This window comes from Fundulus heteroclitus, chromosome 3 (assembly GCF_011125445.2).
Source record: "Fundulus heteroclitus isolate FHET01 chromosome 3, MU-UCD_Fhet_4.1, whole genome shotgun sequence".
NCBI classification, from domain to species: Eukaryota; Metazoa; Chordata; class Actinopteri; order Cyprinodontiformes; family Fundulidae; genus Fundulus; species Fundulus heteroclitus.
The window spans coordinates 44,905,844-44,925,995 of record NC_046363.1 but is presented as its reverse complement, the minus strand read 5'-3'; the positions used below and the strand labels follow the sequence as shown (position 1 = coordinate 44,925,995).

Below are 20,152 nucleotides of genomic sequence, written 5' to 3'. Positions count from 1 at the left end.
AGACGCGCAGAGAAAAAGACGCATTCATCTGCGGCAACACGCTTCAAGTTCGTATAATTGTCGCCGTGATCCAGGGACCAATTTCCCTTCTACAAACCTTTCTCCTCTCAGAGCTGTGAGCTGGGCAGCGCTGTCCAGTTCGGGGGTTTCCAACTTTTTCCCATTTCATTTTGGTCGTTTTGCCAAATCCAGCCGCGGGTGATCTCATAAAATGCTGACAGGTGAGTGCGCATTAATATCACATAAAGTAGCGAAACGACTGGCGTGTAAAAATAGAAATCAAAATTACGAGGATGTAAATAAGGTGCGTTCAAACATTTTGATGCGAGGTGACAATTATTTAATTTTGCTTTAAGTTTCATCATCATGACACATTTCTTAATCCAGTCTAATCATTTCACTCCTTTGATTAGGAGCGCATTCGTGCTTTTATTTCGTCTTGTACTATCAACCAATCACAGCTCTTGAAAGAAAGCCTCACACCTAGCAAAGGGCCAACCGCACCTGCTCACTAACATAAAACTTTATGTCATTTCATTCCTCAGAGTCGCTCTCAGCAGCATCTGATTCACTCTGAAGCTCCTTGGCAGGAATGTTTAGGCTGAGATAGGAACTCTGAGAGACTCTGCGGGTCTTTGTTAATACGGGCCCAGATGGTTATACAACTTTCTGCGCTGATTTCCTGCTCTGTCCAGGTGGTGGCTCAGCCAATCAGCTCTCTCTGTTTCCACCATCTTCCGGCTGTAGACACAGACATATGTACGTATATAATGTATATGGCTGTAGACGCTCTGAGGTTCGCTAATACTCCTCCTAATTACTGAAATCTTTCCACTTTGGGAGCTCCTCATGCTGGGATTGACCCATCTGGAGGGTAATGCCATAATAAGTTGCCAAAAGAATTAGCAACTTACTACTAGTTTTGATTTACAATACTATTTTTTAATGTCTCCTAAAGTGTATAATTTATCAAAAATCACTTAACAAAATGTTCCGTTGCTTTATAAAAATTTATTAGTTTTTATTTTAGTCGTGGTAATTTTTCCTCCATAAGGAAATTTATTTCCTGAGCCTAAATGAAGTTTGTCTTCTTGTGAAATGGTTTCATAGCTCCCCAACATCTGCAGCCAGATGTTTAGGTAACGTTAGGTAAAAGCAGGCCTTTTATCTATCAGTCCCGCCTCCCTGCAGAGCGACTCCTCGGGCTCTTCCTCTTCCTCACTGCAGCTGTGAGCTTCGGGTTTCTTCTCCAGCTGTCAGCAGCTGCAGCTTACAGAGAAATGGCTCGGAGGAGCATCAAGATGCTTTTACTTGACTCTCTGGAGGACCTGTCCGAGAAGAACTTTCAGAAGTTCTGCTTTGCGCTGGTGGACCGCCGGGGAGAGCCGCGGGTGTCCCGCTGCAGGGTGGAGGGGAAGAGCCGCCTGGACGTGGTGGATGTGCTGACCTCCACCTTCACAGAGAATGGGTCTGTGACGGTCGCTGTGGAGCTCCTGAAGGACATCAACTGCAACCTGGAGGCGGAGACACTCGGTGAGAAGAAATACTAAATTTAACTGTTTGAAGCTGGTTAGTAGGCTACGTAAATGTAATTTACTTTTGGTTTCACTTTAAATCTACGGGGCCCCTGCTGGGTCTCAATTCAGGTACTGAGAGTTTAGTAATGACAGAGAGAAACTGTTCACCCGGTTTTAATTCAAGAGTTTTTCATATCAGGGCATCTCAAGGTAGAAAAACATCAGCAACACATGAGAGGAGCAGCTGTTGCTGCTCATTAACCCAGGAAGGGTTAAAGGTATATAGCCACGTTATATGCTTATAAAAAGACCATAAAATAAGATTATCTACACCAAGTTTTCATCTTGATAATGTTTTCATGGTCCTTTTTGTGGATAAATATAACCCAGCGCTGGGCGCCATGACCACATATAAACCACTGAGCTATTGCTCAGTGATATAAACAGATGTGGCGCCATCTAGCGACAATATCGCAGCACTACCATAATGCAGGTTTGCGTAATTAATAAATCAATTGTAAATAATGTCGGACCGAGCCTGACCCTCTGCAATGCCAAAGCGGCAGCTCGGTGTGATTGAAGACCAAACGTTATTATTAAATAAACAGATCTACAGTAACTCTAAGAGCTTCATATCAGAACATTTACTCATGTTAGTCAACTCTGCGTCACATCTGAGCCTCGGCAGGTTTAGCTTCAGTGACACTGAACGTTCAGACTGGATTCACAGACACATTCCAGGCTTTTCCCTCTTAGAATCATGGATTTTTGCACTTTTTTTTCACTGGATCTTGGACCATTCATTGTTCTTTATTGTTTCGCTGGGAGATGCTAATAGCCGTTAGCTGCTTCCTTGTTTTAACCCCTGCTGCGCATGTGCAGTACGTTCTTCCTCTGTTATTAGAAATAAACACAAAGGCTTTATTTACTAACCAACTGAGCAAAAATAAAGCTTAAAAAACCAAAATAACAACTAATACGCCAGCAGGATGTGATAATCTTTCTTAAAAACTTTGCAACCAGAGTGAGTTACTTTTCCCGCTGTGCAATCAGAGTGAGTTACATATATATATATATATATATATATATATATATATATATATATATATATATATATATATATATATATATATATATATATAAAACGTCAAACAACGTGGCTATGCACCTTTAATGGTCATCTCCAGACCATCTAAAGTCCATCATCCTGCAGAGAGGAAGATTATTACCAAGAGGAGAACATCTCAGACAGCTGACCACCTTTCCCAGCAGATTCAGCCCGAGGTCAGAGCGAGAAGCTCAGAGAAACCCAAGAGCTCCATCTCAGACTCTACAGGCCTCCATTAGAAAGTTTAAAGGTCACGACTAGTCAAGTTGGCAAAGACTTAATTCACTTGGTTTTTGGGAGCAACAGAAGCAGAAAGCCTAAAAACAACAGAGCAACAGGATTATGTTGTTCTGGACAGATGAGATCATCTTAGAGACGTCTGTTTCTGTCTGATGAAAGTAGCGATGCTTTGGGCTCCCTAGAGAAAAATTATATCATCATTAGCACCCAGCGCCCGTCTGAGTAGATGCCCCGGCTCTTAACGAGGCTACAGAAAGACAATGAACATAGCTGCGTTTTCAGGCTCGAGGAACAAATTTTGAAACTTTAAATTTCAATGATTTGTGGCAACAGATTTTTACATGAAAGTTTCTGATCTGTTTTACAGCCCAGAGTTTATCTGGAAGATGACAGATGGTGAGTAACCATGAAATCTGCTTTGATCAGAACGTAACGTCAACATTTAAAGTGCAAAGAGTTTCTAGAGAAATGTGATCTCTGTTTTGTCTTTGTTTCAGGACCCTGAACAAGAGTAGAAACGGAAGACAGAGAAATGGCCTCAGAGAGTCCTTTAAGAATGGAAAAAAACTGTCTTTTTTTTTGTCTTTGAGTGTAATCAATTAAAATGTTTTTTACCATATTGTTCTTATCCTACTGACTGTTGCAGATAAATAAATTTTCTTATCTGTAATGGCGTCTTTCTGCAGCCGTTGTTCTTGTTCCTGGTGCTGGAAACGTTAATCTGTTTAAATGTAAAACATTATTAACTATTATAAATACATGAAATACAACGACTTATTTAAGACTAAAAATATGATGCTCTGATGTTTGCATTTTAACCTGCTGTTTTCTTCACCTGAATATTTCCTGTTGTGGCCTGAAAACATCACACATTGAATTCGTTGTTAAAGGATCACGGCTTTAAACGCGGCTGCTGTGTTCTCAGGCCAAGCTTTAAATGTTTCCCTCTGAGTAAATTATGGATAAAGAAGCAGAATTGCTTTTGATTTCCGAAGAAAAGCAGCTCCATCACGTGATAAAACGTTTCTGTTTTGTTTCTTGTTGGAAATACGCGACACCAGAACACATCCAGTCTGTAATTAAACTACGTTCAAAGGAATTTGGTTGGATCAGGTCCCAGCAGCAGAAACACCAGTTCATAGATGAAGCTCTAAGATCACATCTAAAGTTTGACACTCTTAAAATAAAAATGCATCATGTTATTAAACATTCCATCCATTTTCTTCAAATCTTCCAACTAGTGCTAGTTCGTTGTTAGCCCCCTGACCAGTGGAACAGTCTGTATCTAATGATCTATAGTGTTAAAATCAGCTGTGAGGTCTAACAGTACAAGAAGAGCACCAAAGTTTAACAGGAAAATATTATTAAAGACCCCTAACAGGGGTGAGTCTTGAACTCAGACTGAAAAGCTCACTGAAACCCACATTTTGAAGGATGTAAACAATCTTTTCTTGGAATTTGGACAAAACAGTGAGACAGGTCTAAACTCCAATAAACAGAGGGATCCAGTCCCCCCCTGTTCAGCAGAGGTTGACCAACCGCATGTTTAAAAGATTTAGGCATCACACTGGATGGACCCGAGTTACAAAAAAAAAAAAAAAAACTAATTGAAAACTCAGGACAACATCCAAAGGATGCAGATGGCTTAATCCTGTAAATCAGCCCCTTTTAAGTGGGAAGAGAAATGGGCTTAATTTGTCCAGCACAGCTAGGAAGGGACATAACTTAGATGGATCATGAAAAGCTGGAGAACATAGAGCCCCAGTGTTGATTAAATTATACACAAAAGCATGTGGGCTGTTCTATAGTATTAATGATAACAATTATTGTCAATATTATCCTGTATTATTGTTATTATTATATAGGATTTTACATATATGCTTTTTTAACAGTAATAATGTGTTTCTGCTGCAGTGGTTCTCGTTTGTGGTCCTGGGAAATTTATTAGGTCTGTTGCTATTTATTACTTACTAATATTGCACGCAAACATAAAGTTACTTCCTGTTTCTCCTCTTAAACACATCATACCTGCAGTGAGGTGACTTGGATATAATCTCAACAACAGAAGGAATAGTTCATGCTGTTTGACGTCATCAGAGACAACATCCCATTCAGTGTTTGTTTCTTTATATTTTGCTCCAAAGCAGCAAAACCCTTTAAAGTGTTCTGAATCTGAAGTTTTTTTAAGGTCTTTCAGAATTTATCTTCGGACTTTGGCTGCTTTCTACTGCTTGGTTTTACAGTCAGATGTGTTCAGCATTCCTGATCCAGCCCACTTTGCTACAATAGAGTCAACATGCAGAACAAGGTGTACCAAGCTGCTGATCACATGACCTCTGATCGGAAGCCCCACCTTCATGCTTCCAACCACAGATTTACACACTGTTGACACCACCTCCTTCATGCAGGAGCCAGCAGTGGAAGTCATGTTACACAACCGCCATGCCGCTCTGCAGGTGGAGCAACGTGGTGATTTGTGACACGCCAGAGTGGAAGTTCAGACTCAGCAGATCTATCTGCAGATGTGGGAAGTGCAGCTGGGTTTGTAACAAAACTGAAGGAGGAGCTTCCACGGGGCCTTCAGGAAGTTCGGCCTGCTGCTAAAATGAACATTTTGTTCTACAAGAGGAATAAGGATCCCAGCTGTACTTGCAGAAAAGTCTTCATCTTTGATCACTTATTACATCTGCATTTCTTGACCGTAACAACACATTTCTGCAGACCTGGGACAATGAAACATTTTTCATTAATATTATTCTGATCAGATGGGAAACTGATGAAAAAATGTTTTAAAGAAGAAAATAAATCTGATTTATTGCAAACTGGGAGCAACCGAAACAAGCGTGATTTGCTGAGTTCAGATAACTTTTATTTCTAATGGAGACTTTTATAATTAAGTTGCTCTGATGCAAAAACTACATTTCCCAACAGCATTTGAACACCTCATCTATGAAGCGCCAAACCAGACAGAAGCTGGACGAAACCAGAAGCACACATTGATCCAGGAGTACTTTCTATGTTAGATGGTAATAGTGGATGATCTGCCTCCTCTGGTGACGTCACAGCTAACAGATCACCAGACCAGGTGTACCTTCTATGAAGAGAAAAATGACAGAGAACAAAAAGTTAATAGCTGAAATAACAACAAACAATGCAGAATGGAGAGCAGTAGGAGAACTCAGCAGAGAGAGAGAAATAGACCCTGATGTCCTCCAGTAGCCTAAGCCTATAGCAGCATAACTATAGAGGTAGCTCAGGGTAACATGAGCCACTCTGACTAGAAGCTTTGTCACAAAGGAAAGTTTTAAGATTAGTCTTAAAAGTAGACAGGGTGTCTGCCTCACGGACCAAAACTGGGAGTTGGTTCCACAGGAGAGGAGCCTGATAGCTAAAGGATCTTAAACTCAATCTGAATGAAATTGTAATCTGGATGAGAGGGCCGGTTTATGCCGATTAATAATCTAATCAGAATCAGAATAAAAAATACTTTAATAATCCCAGAGGGAAATTACAGTTCCAGTACAACCATTCATCAATGTGCATATTATCGCTTGTCAGGCTGAAGTTATTCCAAATGTGGCAAACTGACCCCAGTGCGCATGTGCGCCTGACGTAAACATGACGTATTTGCGTATTGTATGTAATTCAGATTTTTAGGGGCTGAAAGTAAAAAAAAACGGTCCAGATTCTGTTTGACTTGGAAGTTCAGGCTGCCATCCCAGATCATCGGAAGCACTCCAAGGGTCGCAGAGACAAGTCAAACCCGACCATTTCTAAGATGTTCTAAGTCACTGATGGTCTACATTCTGTACAAAATTAATTATTTTATTAAAATTATTTTTGTCTTGTCTACTTATGTTTTCAAAAAGCTTACTTCTGTAAAACTAGTGGTGGCTGAAGTTCATCTGAAGGTTCTCCTGTGAACACATGAAGAACAGGTAATGTAGCAATGTATGTGAACCTTTCCAGTAAATATTAAACGTTCAGACAACGTCTGCCAAACATGGCCATTGGTTAAACGCCATCAGCTGGATGTTTGCACAACGTAGATATGAAACAACATCTCTACGTTCAGCGAACGTCCGCCAACGACGTTCATATCAAACCGTATCGTAAGGTAACATAACTCTAAGTTGATATCAGCTACTGATCCAAAGAGGAAAGACGCCACCTGTTCCTGCGTGGACTCCGTCACGCCGGGTGACGGAGTCCCCGGACAGGGCCTGGCACCGCGCTGGCGTAGGAGCGGGGCTTGACACGCAGTCCGGTGATGATTACATCACTTATGCTGGTGTTCTGTTCCAAATCTGCCACTCAGTTCTCCAGAACAGCGATCCGCTTGCCTTTCTCCTCGTAAGCAGTCGCTAAGCCTTCACCTCTTCAACTAAGTCCAGAATGGACTTTTGCTGGAGTCGGATGGCCGAGGTCTCTCCAGAAAGAAAATCCAACGCCTTCCTTATCTCCTCAAAATCCTCCAAGGACGGATTCTTCTTGGGGCCCATGCTGGCAACAGGAAGTTAAATCTAAATCTAGGCCCTTGATACCTTCACTACAGAAACACGACTGTTTATGTCTGTTAGAGAGTAATAGGTTAGACTTTTATACAACGTCTCTGTGAAGCATGTGGATTATATCCAAAAAAGTGTTGCCAACAGGAAATAGATAATGGGAAAAAAAAAAGACAAAATTATCATTACTGGTATAAAATGTTGTTTTATAATCTGTTATTGGGGTTTATTTAGTCTTTTTCTGATTGGCTATAGCTATCAAAATAATGGTAGCCTGCTTTATATCCATTAATTCTGAATAAGCTTTTTGAAATCTATAGCTGTAATAAATGCAACATTTCACATTTAGATATCCTACATTCCAAAGTTGCATTTTTTTTTTACTTTTTGTTATGAATAATAAAAATTTGGGGTTTTACAAGGGCTCTGTGATTCTTAATAGAAATTTCAATGTAGGCACAAGGTTTGGCCTCAAGGGGGCGGAAGTGCAACAGGGTGGATCCAACCGCGGTGTGGATCCACCGTGAGATACAGAAGACGAAAGTTTGAATTTGTTAAGGAAAATTTACTTTCATTCGTCCGGCTTGCGTGCGTTTTTCGTCCAGCTTTTTAATTTTTATGAGAAATGGCTCCAAAAACCCCCAAAAAGGTTTTACGGGACATTCTGGAGGACCTGAAGGATGCCAACTTCCAGAAGTTCCGCGACGAACTCCTGGAGCGAAAGGATGGTGTGAAAACGAGCCAGGTGGAGGGGAAAGGCTTTCTGGACGTTGCAGATGTCATGGTGTCAGTTTATACCGAGAAGAAGGTTCTGCTGGTGGCCGATGAGATCCTCAGAGAGATCCGCTGCCATGGAGCGGCGGACGAACTGGGTAAGAATCTCCGCAACATCTGGATCCATTATGTCCTCCAGGTTCTGATCCTGGCCGAGGTCTCAGAACAGTTCAGGTCATTTCATGTTTTATCTTCAGGTTATGACATTATGTCCTTTTCTCTGCGATCTCAGTCATTTCACAGAAGTTGAAACAGCGCGCTTAGTTTTTTTTACTTTCACTTTCAGCGCTGTTGATCCAGATCCAGACGTCTTTCCTCCGACTCAGTAAATACAGGAGGAAGCATGAAATAAAAGCCTAAAATGAGACATTTAGGGCTGAATGTCAGTGTTTCCTCTTCTCTCTTGGGGAAAACTGGACAATCTGAACAGTTTAGTTGGTGACTAATCCGGAAGTGCCGCTGATTTGGGGACAGCGCATCTCGACAGCTTCATCTGTCAGTCCGAGCTACCCGTCCAGAACCACCTCTGCGAAGTTTAACAGGGAAGCTTCACGTATAAATGGCGCCCTGAGAGCCAATCAGCTGCTTCCCCACACCGAACCGAACCGAGCCACTAGACCCACAATAAGGCCGGGATAAGATACTAAAGTATCACTTATAAGAAATGTTATGGATCCAGGTTTATAGATTTAAAAGGTTATATTTAAAGCTATATGAATGGGATTGTAGTGGATATGAGTAATTATCAATTAAGCGAGCATACCACTCATTTGTTAATCAAGAGAAAAATGCATCTTTGTCTTTGCAAGTTTTAATTCAAAGGCGTGAAGTGTTTGAATGTCTCTACCCCCCCCCCCACACACACACACACACACACACACAAATGGTGCAACAAAGGGCTCCGTTGTATTTTGAATAATCTGCTAGATTATCAGTGTAGAATAATCCTGAGTGTCTGTAATCTGTCAAACATGTAAACTATTGAGAGGCGTTCAAATGCAGCTCAGACAGAAATAAACCAACACGAGCATCATCAGCCATCTGTGGTGTTTTCTCGCTCATACTGGGTGCATTAACGTTTAAATATCCTCCTGACGCCCCCAGTGGCTTGTTGTCCTGGGTAGAAATCCACATCACCTGTATCCAAGCAGCAGCCGCCATGTTTAGGTGCTAAAAAGCCCAACAGAACCATAACGCTGGTTCTGAAATGCTACGGAAACAACAGCTAATGGGTCCATGTTGGTGAATCGGCTTAAATGTTTAAAGCTGCAGATCATTTGATTAAAACGCCACGCCTGTGTTAATGATCCAAACCGATGTCCATTCTGCAAAGTTACTGTAGTCCTCAGAACCGGGCCAGGACTGTGAATTTGGTTTTGATCTCATAAACTGATATTTTCCTGTGTTGTTTTTTGGATTTTTTTGCAGCCGAAGCGGCTAAAAAGGCAGGTTTTCCATACCAAGGTGGTGCTTCCGGTGAAGGTGAGTGTCTCAGCTTTTTTATTTTAAAAAGGAAATAAATAAATAAATGTTAAACTGAATGCAAACAACCATCCTGACTGATGGTCTCTGTTATTAACGTGTAATAAAAAAGTTTCTAATGAATCATTATCACCTTAAAAACACTGATTATCTCCACATAGCATTTTTTATTTTATTTTCTGCAGCCAAAGAGGCTAAACAGGAAAGTTTACGATCCCCAGACGCTGCTTCTGGCGAAGGTGATTGGTTCTGCTTTAATTTTATTTATAAAGGAAACAAGTAGATAAATGTTAAACTGAATACTAAACAACCATCCTGACTGATGGCGTCTGTTATTAACAAATGAGTTAACATAATTTAGTGTCTAGTTAATCATTATCTACTGAAAAACGTTGTTACAGCAGAAGATTATCTCCACATAGCAAAAAGAAAAACCCGGTCAGAGTTCATGAGATTATAAACATTTCCTTTAATAAACTTTTATTTTCTTTTTTAATTTTTTTGCAGTTGATAAAGTTAAAATCAAATGTTTTCTATCCTCAGACGTTGCTTTGAACTTTTCTGCGTCTTCATTCTTAACATGAAATAAACTGTTTAGTTTTTTTTTTTAGTTTTTACGCTTCTGATGATGCCATAAATTAGTCTCAGGTTTCTTCTCTGCCTGAAAAACATTTTGAGCTGCAGTGTTGTTAGTTTTTGCATAGCTGCAACAGATAAATTCCCGCTGATCTGGATTCAGTTTGGACCTAACGCAGCCGTCGGTTCAGCTAAACAGTTAGGCTCGATTTATTCATAAATTTTATTTATAAGTAAAGACGCATAAATTTGTTAGGAGTGGCACCAAAGTCTTTAAACCCTGGAAACCAGTCGACAGGCTTTACTGTTGCTTTAACTTCGCTTCCTGTTGAATAATTCGCTCTGACTTTGTGTGTCTGTAGGTCCATGTTAGCCTTGATATTCCCGCCTCCTAGAACCAAAGAAATTCCCAGAACTTGGTATTTTAGAGGAAAAATGGAGGAGCTCTAGAGCCACACGTTAAACCGAGAAATTCAACTATATATACAGTTAACATGTGAATTTCTCAGAGCATCATGCGTACATGTAAAAGTGAATATTGTACAGTAACGTGGCTTTCTGTGACTAAACAGCTTCTATTCTGTTTTTTCCTCAGAGGAGCACTTTGTGGACCAACACATGGTTGAGCTGGTCCAGAGCGTGACCAGCATTGCACCCATTTTGGACAAGCTGTTAAAAGCCAAAATTATGCAAGATGAAACTTACGATGAAATCAGCGCCCTACCCACCTGTCAGGCCAAGATGAGAGCGCTCTACAGAGGACCGTTGAAGGCCAGCAAACGCTGCAAAGATGTCTTCTACGAAATCCTGGAGGAACTAGAACCTTTCCTCATTAAAGACCTCATGGGGAAATAAATCCTGGGTGGGAAATCAAATTAATTTTAGACAGAGAATCAAGACAAATTTCTTGTAATTGAATAAAAAAAGTTTGACTTGTTTGTTTTAGTGATTTTTCCTGATGTCTGAGACCCACTTCAGCAAAGCTCATGTCAGACCAGATATAAGAGTTAAGCTGTTAAAGTTTACCATTCACCAATCAATTTCCTGGTATTTAATGGTAAATTACATGAAATATGTAATGTCTCTGCATCAGTCAGGGAGGTTCAGTGAATCCAGAAGAATCCCAGACATTTCAGGGCTCCATTGGGTTCAGGACAACTACACTAAAGCTGTCCAACTTAGTGTTTAATTTCATTTACAACGACTGATTAAAGTCTGATTCTCAGACGTCAGCACAGCAGATGCTCTGCAGAGCCTCTCCTGCAGACATCTGCATTTTCTGACGAATTGTCCCTTTTATTTTCCTCAGTAGACGACCGGCACCCTCAGCTGGATTTAAACCACTGGCTTGACTTGGTTATATGAGAAGTTTCCAGGTTTTAGCCGTCAGGATCTTCTGTGTCTCCTCGTCAGTAGTTTGGAGACATTTTGTTAGAACCTGAGCAGATCAGGAGTGTCTATCAACCTCATGTTATCATCAGCATCCATCATCGGTAGAGAGGAGAGTCCAGTTTCTGTGAGAGCGGTTCAGGCCTGAACCAGAACCAGAACCCCACCAGAACCACCATTAACATGAGCTGCCCTGATGTCTGATCCAGGTCCATCCTGCTCTCATTTGTTCAGAAAGTCTCTTTCCAGAATTCTCCAGCCTCACAAGAACGGATCCCAAATCCAACGGTCCTGTCATCGAACCCATGTAGTAGTTTCATCCTGTCGTCTCAGGGAATCTGTTCCTGAAGTCGTCTTTGGATGGGAGTGTCTGAGAAACAACGAGCGTCCTGCAGATGTTAGCAGCACATTCTGTCTGTAAAGGCTTCTCCTCACAGCTGAGTTTGTAATCCTAACTCTGATTTTAGTTTTTCAGACCCAGAGTAGCTCCCTAGACTCTCATTGGTCCATTTTCCTCCACATGTTGAGCAACTACAAACTAAATATTTGTGTTAGATGATGATTTCAGGGAAGCATTTGTGATACTAAAGCTGAAAACTGCAATATCTATCAAAATAATCCATCATTATCATTAAATAATGGTCCAAGCCCACTCCACTAGCTTTAGCATCACAGCCACTGAGTAAATTCACCTGGTGTGGCCTTAAAGAGTCCATGTGACTGGCCAAATATACATACTAGAGATATGCAGAGCATGAATTTCATTTCCCACCAAAGATTGCATCTATGCAGTCCTTTGTGATTGTGATGCTGTACACGCTGACATTGTGGTTAGGATTGTAATAACATCTAATATGCATTTCTGGGAATGCTGGAGATAGGCACCAGCACCACTCAAGACCCCACAAAGGACAAGTTTTTATAGATAATGGATGGATGGATGGATGGAGAGATGGATGGATGGATGGAGGATGGATGGATGGATGGATGGATGGATGGATGGATGGATGGATGGAGAGATGGATGGATGGATGGAGGATGGATGGATGGATGGATGGATGGATGGATGGATGGACGGATGGATGGATGCATTTCTGGTTTGCATCAAGCAAACCAACAATTATTTCAACAACATGCAGTGAAAGCTCAGCTGTAACAGCATAAATGTTGTTGGTGCACATTAGCCTCATATTCCTGGGTTACATTGGTTTGGTTAAGAAACTCATATCACTGTAAATAAATATAGCACACACATAAAGAATCTAAAATAAATCCCTTTTCTAACCTAATTTAAATGTGCAAAGCTTTTACAGCTTTTTCAGCAAACATTTTTATCAACTCTTGATTTTACTTTAATTGTGTTTGAAGTTGATGATCTTTGAGTTTCATTAGTCCATCAGAGCAAAAGTAAAGACTTCCTGCATATTTCTTATTAAATGGAGATACATTTGCTTCTCACAGGTTCTTTTTAACAACCTGAAACATTAATCAAATTAGCATCAGGCCTACAGTAAATTGTGGTAAAAATATCAATTTATTAGAATAAACACAGACCTTGAAGAGGAAAGTCTGATTAAGATGAAGCGATTAGATCCACCAAATGGATCTGATTTTATGAAGTCTACTAACCTCTAAAGTTATATTATTGGAAAGGAGTTTATTGTTTTAATAAAATCAACTTCATCTTAATCATTTTAATCTGGATGGCATTAAATTGGCCTCTGGTAGTAAAAGTAAAAAGCTTTGGTGTTATTTTTGACCAGGACATTAAATTTAAATCCCATATTTAAACAGGTTTAATTTTCAATCTAACTTTGTAAAATGCCTTGAGATGATATGAGTTGTGAATTGGAGCGATATAAATAAAATTTGATTCAGTTGTTTTGCAGGCAAAAACTTGTGGCAGCTGAAATTAGGTACATACTGTATATGATAATGTAGAAAATGTTATATCATCAATAAGTATATAGGCTATTAATCTAAGTTAAAGGGGTGTGTATTTTATTAGTAAAGCTGGAGTGGTAGACTTTGTTGTGTCGATGTTTCTTGCACTTGTAAAGGGTGTGAAATGTAGATCCGAGTGTTCTGTAGGGGTTATTATTAATATTATTATTATTGTTTTTTTTTTCTTGTCGCATTGTTTCCTGGCAGTTGTGCAATATTGACTCCGTTTTGTTTTGTTCCTTTTATTTTTCCTCACTGTTGCTACAGAAACAGGGATGTTACCTAATGTAGCAGACGGATTGTGTTTTGTGTAAATTATGCTGCAGTTCTGGCGTGTTTAATGTCCCTCTGGGGCTGCCGTATCGAGAAAGGCCACTAATGCTGTGGTTGGTGTTGATTGTAGTAAAAAATATTACTTATCTCTGTATATCATTTAAATAATTAGATTTATTTCTCTACACTTTATTCATCCTAGTGTTTATTTTATTAATTCAAAATATTTTAATTGTATATAATTCTTCTTTTTTTTGATTAGCTTTTGGTTATTGAACACAGATGGCCTGATCTCTGATAGAAGTCTAGTTTTATGAAAATGTTTATATTAATATCAATAGACCTTATTTTTGATTATATAAAAAAAACAATAATATGATTTCTATTAGACCGTTTTCTTTGTTATAATGGGGTGTGATATACATGCAGAAATGTTCTCACCTAATGTATAGTGATTTTGTTGTTACTATAACTACTTGTTAAGAATAAAGTTCATGTAAAAAAAATAAAAATTAAAAAATTAAAAATTAATATAAATAACAGGAAGCATCAGTGACACCTAGTGTTCCAGAAATATAACGTCACTCATTTTTTCTGCACCTAGTTTTATTTACACAGAGACCAATAAAAACCTTCCCTGGCAGTGTCTGAACTAAACACCTGTTAATATTTCTCAGTAGCAAAGGAGGTAGAAATGAGCTTTGTATCAAAAAATAACAATAAAAATAAAATAAATGCACAAAACTCTACAAAGTAGTCTTTAAACAATATTTACACTTTTGTTCTTAGACATGCACCAAGTGAAAAGGCGTTTCAGACCCAATCTGTAACATCTGTAGTGCTTTAAATGGCTGCTTCCTGGGCTGCACCGCTCCCTAGGTTTAAAACATTTTACATGAAATGTATTTTTCTTTTAGCCAAAAAAAAAAAGACTGCATTGTAGAAATGTCTGTTTCTGCTAGTCTTCCTTCCTGAAATGCAGCATCTTTACATTCCCTGAAACAGATTCAGCCTCTGAGGACGGTCCGGACTCAGCAGAGTTCCTGTGGCTCCCAGCTGCCTGGATCCTAACCCTCCCAGGGACCCTCGGCCTACTGGGACCCCCACGCCCCGCTGCTCTGCTCGGCCGCAGCTCCGCCCGGGGACGGCCACGTCTCTGCGTTCGTGGGCAGGATGTTCAGGCTGCTCAGGACCTCCTGCGCCGTCTTTCCCAGCATGCCTTGCATGTCACAGACGAAGCGGTAGACGTAGCGCTTGCCCGCCGTCTTGTGGATGATGTTTTTGTGGTAGTAGTAACGCAGGCCGCGGCTCAGCTTCTCGTAGTTCATCTTTGGTTTGTTCTTACACTGACCCCAGCGTTTGGCCACCTGTAGCAACGATAAAAAGTTAGACTTTAACATCAACAAGTAACTAAGGAATTATTTTAAAGCATAGAAAATGAACAATTAGAGTGCAACTGTGCATTATCATGGTCGGTATGTTTAAAAGAGGGTAAAATCCTGTCAAATAATCTTCTAACCTGTAAAAACTATGAAGAAATTATGAATTAGCATAATTAAGACAGTTTTACAGCAATGCTTTATTTATGACCCAATTTATTTAGATGTTAACTAGTTTCTTTATTGGTGTCTTGGTGCAGATTCCCATATGTATGTTGATGAGCCAGTTTTATGTGGCGCTGATGATAAACTGTGTCAATGGACGGAGGGAAACATTCAGCAGCCTGAGTGTGTGCAGTCACTGACATCGATCCGGATTAGAACCAGGACAACAGAAAACAGTGTGTAATATCAATCGTTTAAAAAATAGTAAATTAAGGAGATAATTGTTTATGATTAAGTATCTCCATAAATGATGAGAAATCCCTTACGAGCGTGAGAAATTAACAGAAATGTAAAGGTTAGGCCTATAGGTGGAAGAGGAATGCACAAAATGGCAAAAAGCAGGAATGAAAGGATTCGAGACAAATGTTTCTGTTTTGGATTTTAATCAATTAATACATTTATCAACCAGTTTGTGTATTTTTTTTATTTCCGCCCATCATATATCGCAGGATGCTGTTTTTCCATTAACATTCTGTAAATGTAGGTATTTTAGTTTCACCTTATCTGTCCATAAAAAAAAAATGCAAATTTAATTAATAAACAAAAGTTTACCAATTTGATTAATGGTTAAAACTTTGGTTAAATGTTTTTAAATAAAACCAACTTTTATGGGGGATGATAACAGCTTGAAACAAAAACATGTTGCTCTAATTTTTTTTTATTCTTTAAGCAACAATTTTTGTTTCGTCTGACATTTTCCCCTCAGATTATTTTATAACAGGTTGACTAAAGTGTTTCTCCTACAGAAATACTTAAAAATCTTGATTTTTCACCACTGCCTGACTTTTCCTCCATTATCTCAGTTCTTTAAACAGATTTTTTAAAACATGTTTAACTATTTTTGCTGTTTTCAACTATCTTGTTTGTCTATTTTAAACTTGTCTGTGTTTTATTTCTCTATTTTAATTGTACAGTTATTTGCAGTTGTCTTTGTGCAGAACTTTGCTGACCTTTGCTCTTGTAAACTGCTTCATGAATAAATCTGGCATTAGAACCTGAAGTTTTTTCACGTTCTAAAGAGAGAAGAGGTTCTCGACCTGAAACCAGAGCGTTCCTCACCTCGGTGGGGTCAGACATCTTGAACTCCCAGCCGTCTCCCGTCCAGGAGATAAACGTTCTGCAGGCAGAGTCCAGAAGGAGTTCCAGTAAAAACTGCCATAGCTGAATGGGACCAGAACCTGAACAATCCAGGGAGAAATATATATATATTTTTTTACACTCAATTCATCTGAAATAAGCACTAATTTTGAATTATTCAGAACGTGTTTTTTCTGATTTGTCAGACCTGGATATGCTGACATTCCCGTTATCTGGCCCTCCCTCTCCGGCCTCTGGAGGTGTGCGTTCTTCCGCTTGACCACACGGGGGCAGTAGTGCTCTGTTTGCTGAGTGCTGGGGTTTGAGGCGCAGGATGCAGGAGGAGGAGGAGGAGGAGGGTGAAGTGGAGGAGAGGTGAAGCTGGGAGATGGATACTCGGACCAGAAGGATGAAGTCTGCCTGTGTCCGTCTGAGTCGTAGAAACTCTGGTCCGTTTTATCTGGGAAAACACAGAAAGACCCGAAGTTAGAGAGGAGCGCTGAGACTGAGGGAGGCCTGGGTTTATCTGTTTGGGCCCAACGTCTTACTCTGTAATGTGTTTGATCCTTTTTCGGTCAGAAACGGGCTGTGGCTGCTCCCCAGCGCCGGGCTGAACTGTCCGGGGGCCTGAGGCACCAGGTTCTGGTACGTCTGCTGAGACTCCTGGTATCCAGTTTGGGACTGGTCCAGAGTCGGCCCGTCTGTGGATGATGGAGACAGTCACAAAACCAGAAAAAAAAAAAAACATCCTGGGAGTCATTTTGCACACAGCAGGAGTCCCCGTCTCACCGTGTGGGTAGGAGGCCCACCAGTTAAAGTCAGGGTGTGAGTCCAAGTTGAAAAGCCCGGCATCGGCGGTACCAACTGAGGAAGAAGATGATCCCAATTAGAGGGAAGTCCACAGCAGGATGAGAGTAGAAACCTTAGTGTGAGGCGTCTGGAGGTTTTACCTTTGGCGTCATACGGGTTCTGAGCTTTAGGCGGTTCTGGGTAGCTGCTGTCCGCCGCGTACTGCTGCTGCCCAAAAGCTCTGCTGTCTAACAGAAAAGACAGGTCTTCACCACGGCAGTCTGGAGGTCAAACACAACGCAGACAGAGGGAGGCAGCGAGGTTAGAGGGATGGAGGAGGCTGAGCAGGTGCTGGTTAGGAAGCAAATTAATCAGATTCCTCAGGCTCATCTCTCCTGCTTTCAGGTCCAGACGCACCGATCACGCTTTACCGGCCAATACCGATTAGTTTAAGGCCTGACCTGATGACCCCGGTTTTTATTGATTACGACGCGCCCAGAGTGAAACATTACAGCTAAATGTTTAAACATTGACCAGAAAAGAGGGAATACCCATGAATTAATGAAACGTCTCCGTACTGATGCTGCAGATCAGAGCCGATCGCTGGCTGGTGGATTTGTGCATCTCTATTGGTCAACAGAAAAAATAATAGTTCAGGGAAGGAACAGCTTAAAAAATGTATATGAAGCTGCCAAACACTTTTTAAAGTAAAGTAAAGCCTCTATCTAAAATCCTGGCTCCTGAAGCGCTCTTTGGACCCCCATGGTGGCACATGAAACACCAAGTCAGGATCAGAGATGATGCTGATAGCGCCAATAACGTTTCAAATGAGCCTGCGTGGTGATTTTGTGTTTTATTTATGGTAAGAGGCAGAAACAATCATTATATAGAATTTTTACAGCATGTTTGGCTGTTTCTGCACCTGACAAGTCGAGTAAGCCCGCGTCCTAAATCAGAACCGTGAGGCCGGAGGTTCTTCCAAGCTGGGCTCTCATCAGCAGCAGGAAACGTGGGATGGGTTAGCGTGTTAATGACATGAACCTTCAGCTCAGTGGATGGACAGGGCAGTGAGGAAGCGCTGCAGGGAGGGGGAGGAAACGCCTGCAGAGGGAGTGTGACAGAGCAGTGATGGAGAGATGGGAGGAGGAAGAGGAGGAGGGAGAACTCTAAATCTGTTGGAGGAGGAAATCTGGAGGAAAGGATTAGGGAAGACAGAGACGGGAGTGAACCATGGAGCGAGTCTTTGGCCTGGCCACCCAGCTTCTCCCCCGTCTCTGGCCACCTCCGCCTGGGTCAGGGTCTCACCCAGGAGCCTCTGACAGATGTGATGACACAGTCTGTGGACACGTTTCCTGCGTCCTTCAGCTGCTCGGCCTCAGAGGAAACACCTCAGATAAACAGGCAGAAAGCCCCCCTCCTCCCCCTCCTCCTCCTCCTCCTCCTCTGAGAGGAATCAGCAACATCTGAACTCACCATAAGACGCAAAGTCGAAGCCTGCGGGCACTTCCTGCGTGCTGAAGTCCTCCGTGAAGAATCCGGTGTGGCAAACCTCCATCTCCTCTTTCTGCGGGCAGAAAAACATAAAATATAACTTTTATTCTCAGAAATAATCAAAGCAGACGTAGAAAGAGTGAAAATGTTCTGTGTGGGCTCAGGAGCATCAGTCCGGGTCAGGAATGGATGGATGAGGAGGAAAAACGCAGCGGAACCCACCTTTAATCTCAGCTTCTCTCCCTCTGCGCGTCTCCACGTCTAATGTTCCCAAAACTTCGCCAGAAAGAAGGTCCTGCTGCGGCGGAAGCGGAGCTCTCGGGCTGGTGGTCGGTGTGTCGGAGGGTCGGTGGGCTCCGGGCCCGCTTATAAGTGCGCGGCGGCGCGTGGGCGGGGCGCGTGTCTGCGGTGCGTCGTGACCTGCGGATCCTGGGTTTGTTTACGTCACCCCCCCCCCCCCCCCTACAGCCGCCCCACCCCCACATGGACCAGAGACCAACATTCATTCATAAAAGATCCGCCACAAGCATCTGAAGACCGTTAAAATGTTTCTAAATGTTTTTATAGTAATAAATATAATATTTTACCACCGAGGAAGAAGTGGGGAAAACGTAACATGGAAAAAAACACTTAAATTAGGAACACTGTAGGGCTTGTTTTAACAATAAATGCGATTTAAACCAAATTGTTCTGCCTCATATTGTATAAATCAGACAAAAAAAAGCGGAATTTGTGTTGAGAATATTCAGATTATTAAAGTTTTGTGGAAAACTGTCAGAGTGGAGGCTTCACGGAGCTTTTGGGCGGGGTCTCTGGTTAGGAACGAGGGAAAAGGTGAAAAATAGGTTTACAACAGCATACCAAAAAGAAACTTCTACTATTGTTCACACATGGAGCATTAATAAGGCTCACCGCCCAGGGCGCCGTCCTGTCTGAGGGTGGCACAAGGCCTTGGAGAAAAGTTCTCTGAGTTGTGTCCCAAACTACTTTCATATTGATTGTTTGCTTGTTCCTTTATTGAGATGGATGGATGGGCCCTATGTGTTGTGCAACGCATAAACTGTTGTCTTTAAAGCTGGTGTATGATTCACAGTAGGGCTGATCGACATGGAAGAAAAGCGATATGTTGTTGTATATGTAAATGTATATGTTTAGGCTCAATGTCAATATTTTTCTCCATATGTTTTACTTTTCATTAAGAAATCGTAAAAAGGCGTCTCGGAATCACAGCTTTATCCAAAATGTCTCACAGGCACATTTTTTAACAAACAGCAGTAGATAAATATGTGAAACAGCTGAAAAATAACTCAGTGGAGTACATAAAAGTATAAATATAACGCAACATAGACCTCTTCTTCTTTTTCTCCTGCTTATCGGGTG

The 20,152-nt window shown here is 41.2% G+C and overlaps 2 protein-coding genes across 3 annotated transcripts; one reads left to right on the top strand and one right to left on the bottom strand.

Annotated features, from left to right (window-relative positions):
* Nucleotides 1-7,859: 7,859 nt before the first annotated feature.
* pycard (PYD and CARD domain containing) lies at nt 7,860-11,143 on the top strand. The gene is made up of 3 exons (XM_036135534.1): nt 7,860-8,245; nt 9,576-9,629; nt 10,801-11,143. The coding sequence occupies exons 1-3, from the start codon at nt 7,999-8,001 to the stop codon at nt 11,058-11,060; spliced, it is 561 nt and encodes a 186-aa protein (XP_035991427.1). The 5' UTR covers nt 7,860-7,998; the 3' UTR covers nt 11,061-11,143.
* A 3,253-nt stretch (nt 11,144-14,396) lies between these two features.
* etsrp (ETS1-related protein) lies at nt 14,397-19,122 on the bottom strand. Of its 2 annotated transcripts, none has more exons than XM_012856905.3 (8): nt 18,995-19,122; nt 18,755-18,845; nt 17,443-17,562; nt 17,282-17,356; nt 17,041-17,193; nt 16,701-16,952; nt 16,475-16,593; nt 14,397-15,178 (listed from the first exon to the last, which is right to left on the bottom strand). In XM_012856905.3, the coding sequence occupies exons 2-8, from the start codon at nt 18,834-18,836 to the stop codon at nt 14,903-14,905; spliced, it is 1,077 nt and encodes a 358-aa protein (XP_012712359.2). In that variant the 5' UTR covers nt 18,837-18,845; nt 18,995-19,122; the 3' UTR covers nt 14,397-14,902. The 2 variants fall into 2 exon arrangements, with proteins under 2 accessions (XP_012712359.2, XP_021168864.2); XM_021313189.2 differs by having other exon boundaries at nt 17,443-17,529.
* Between the last annotated feature and the right edge of the window lie 1,030 nt (nt 19,123-20,152).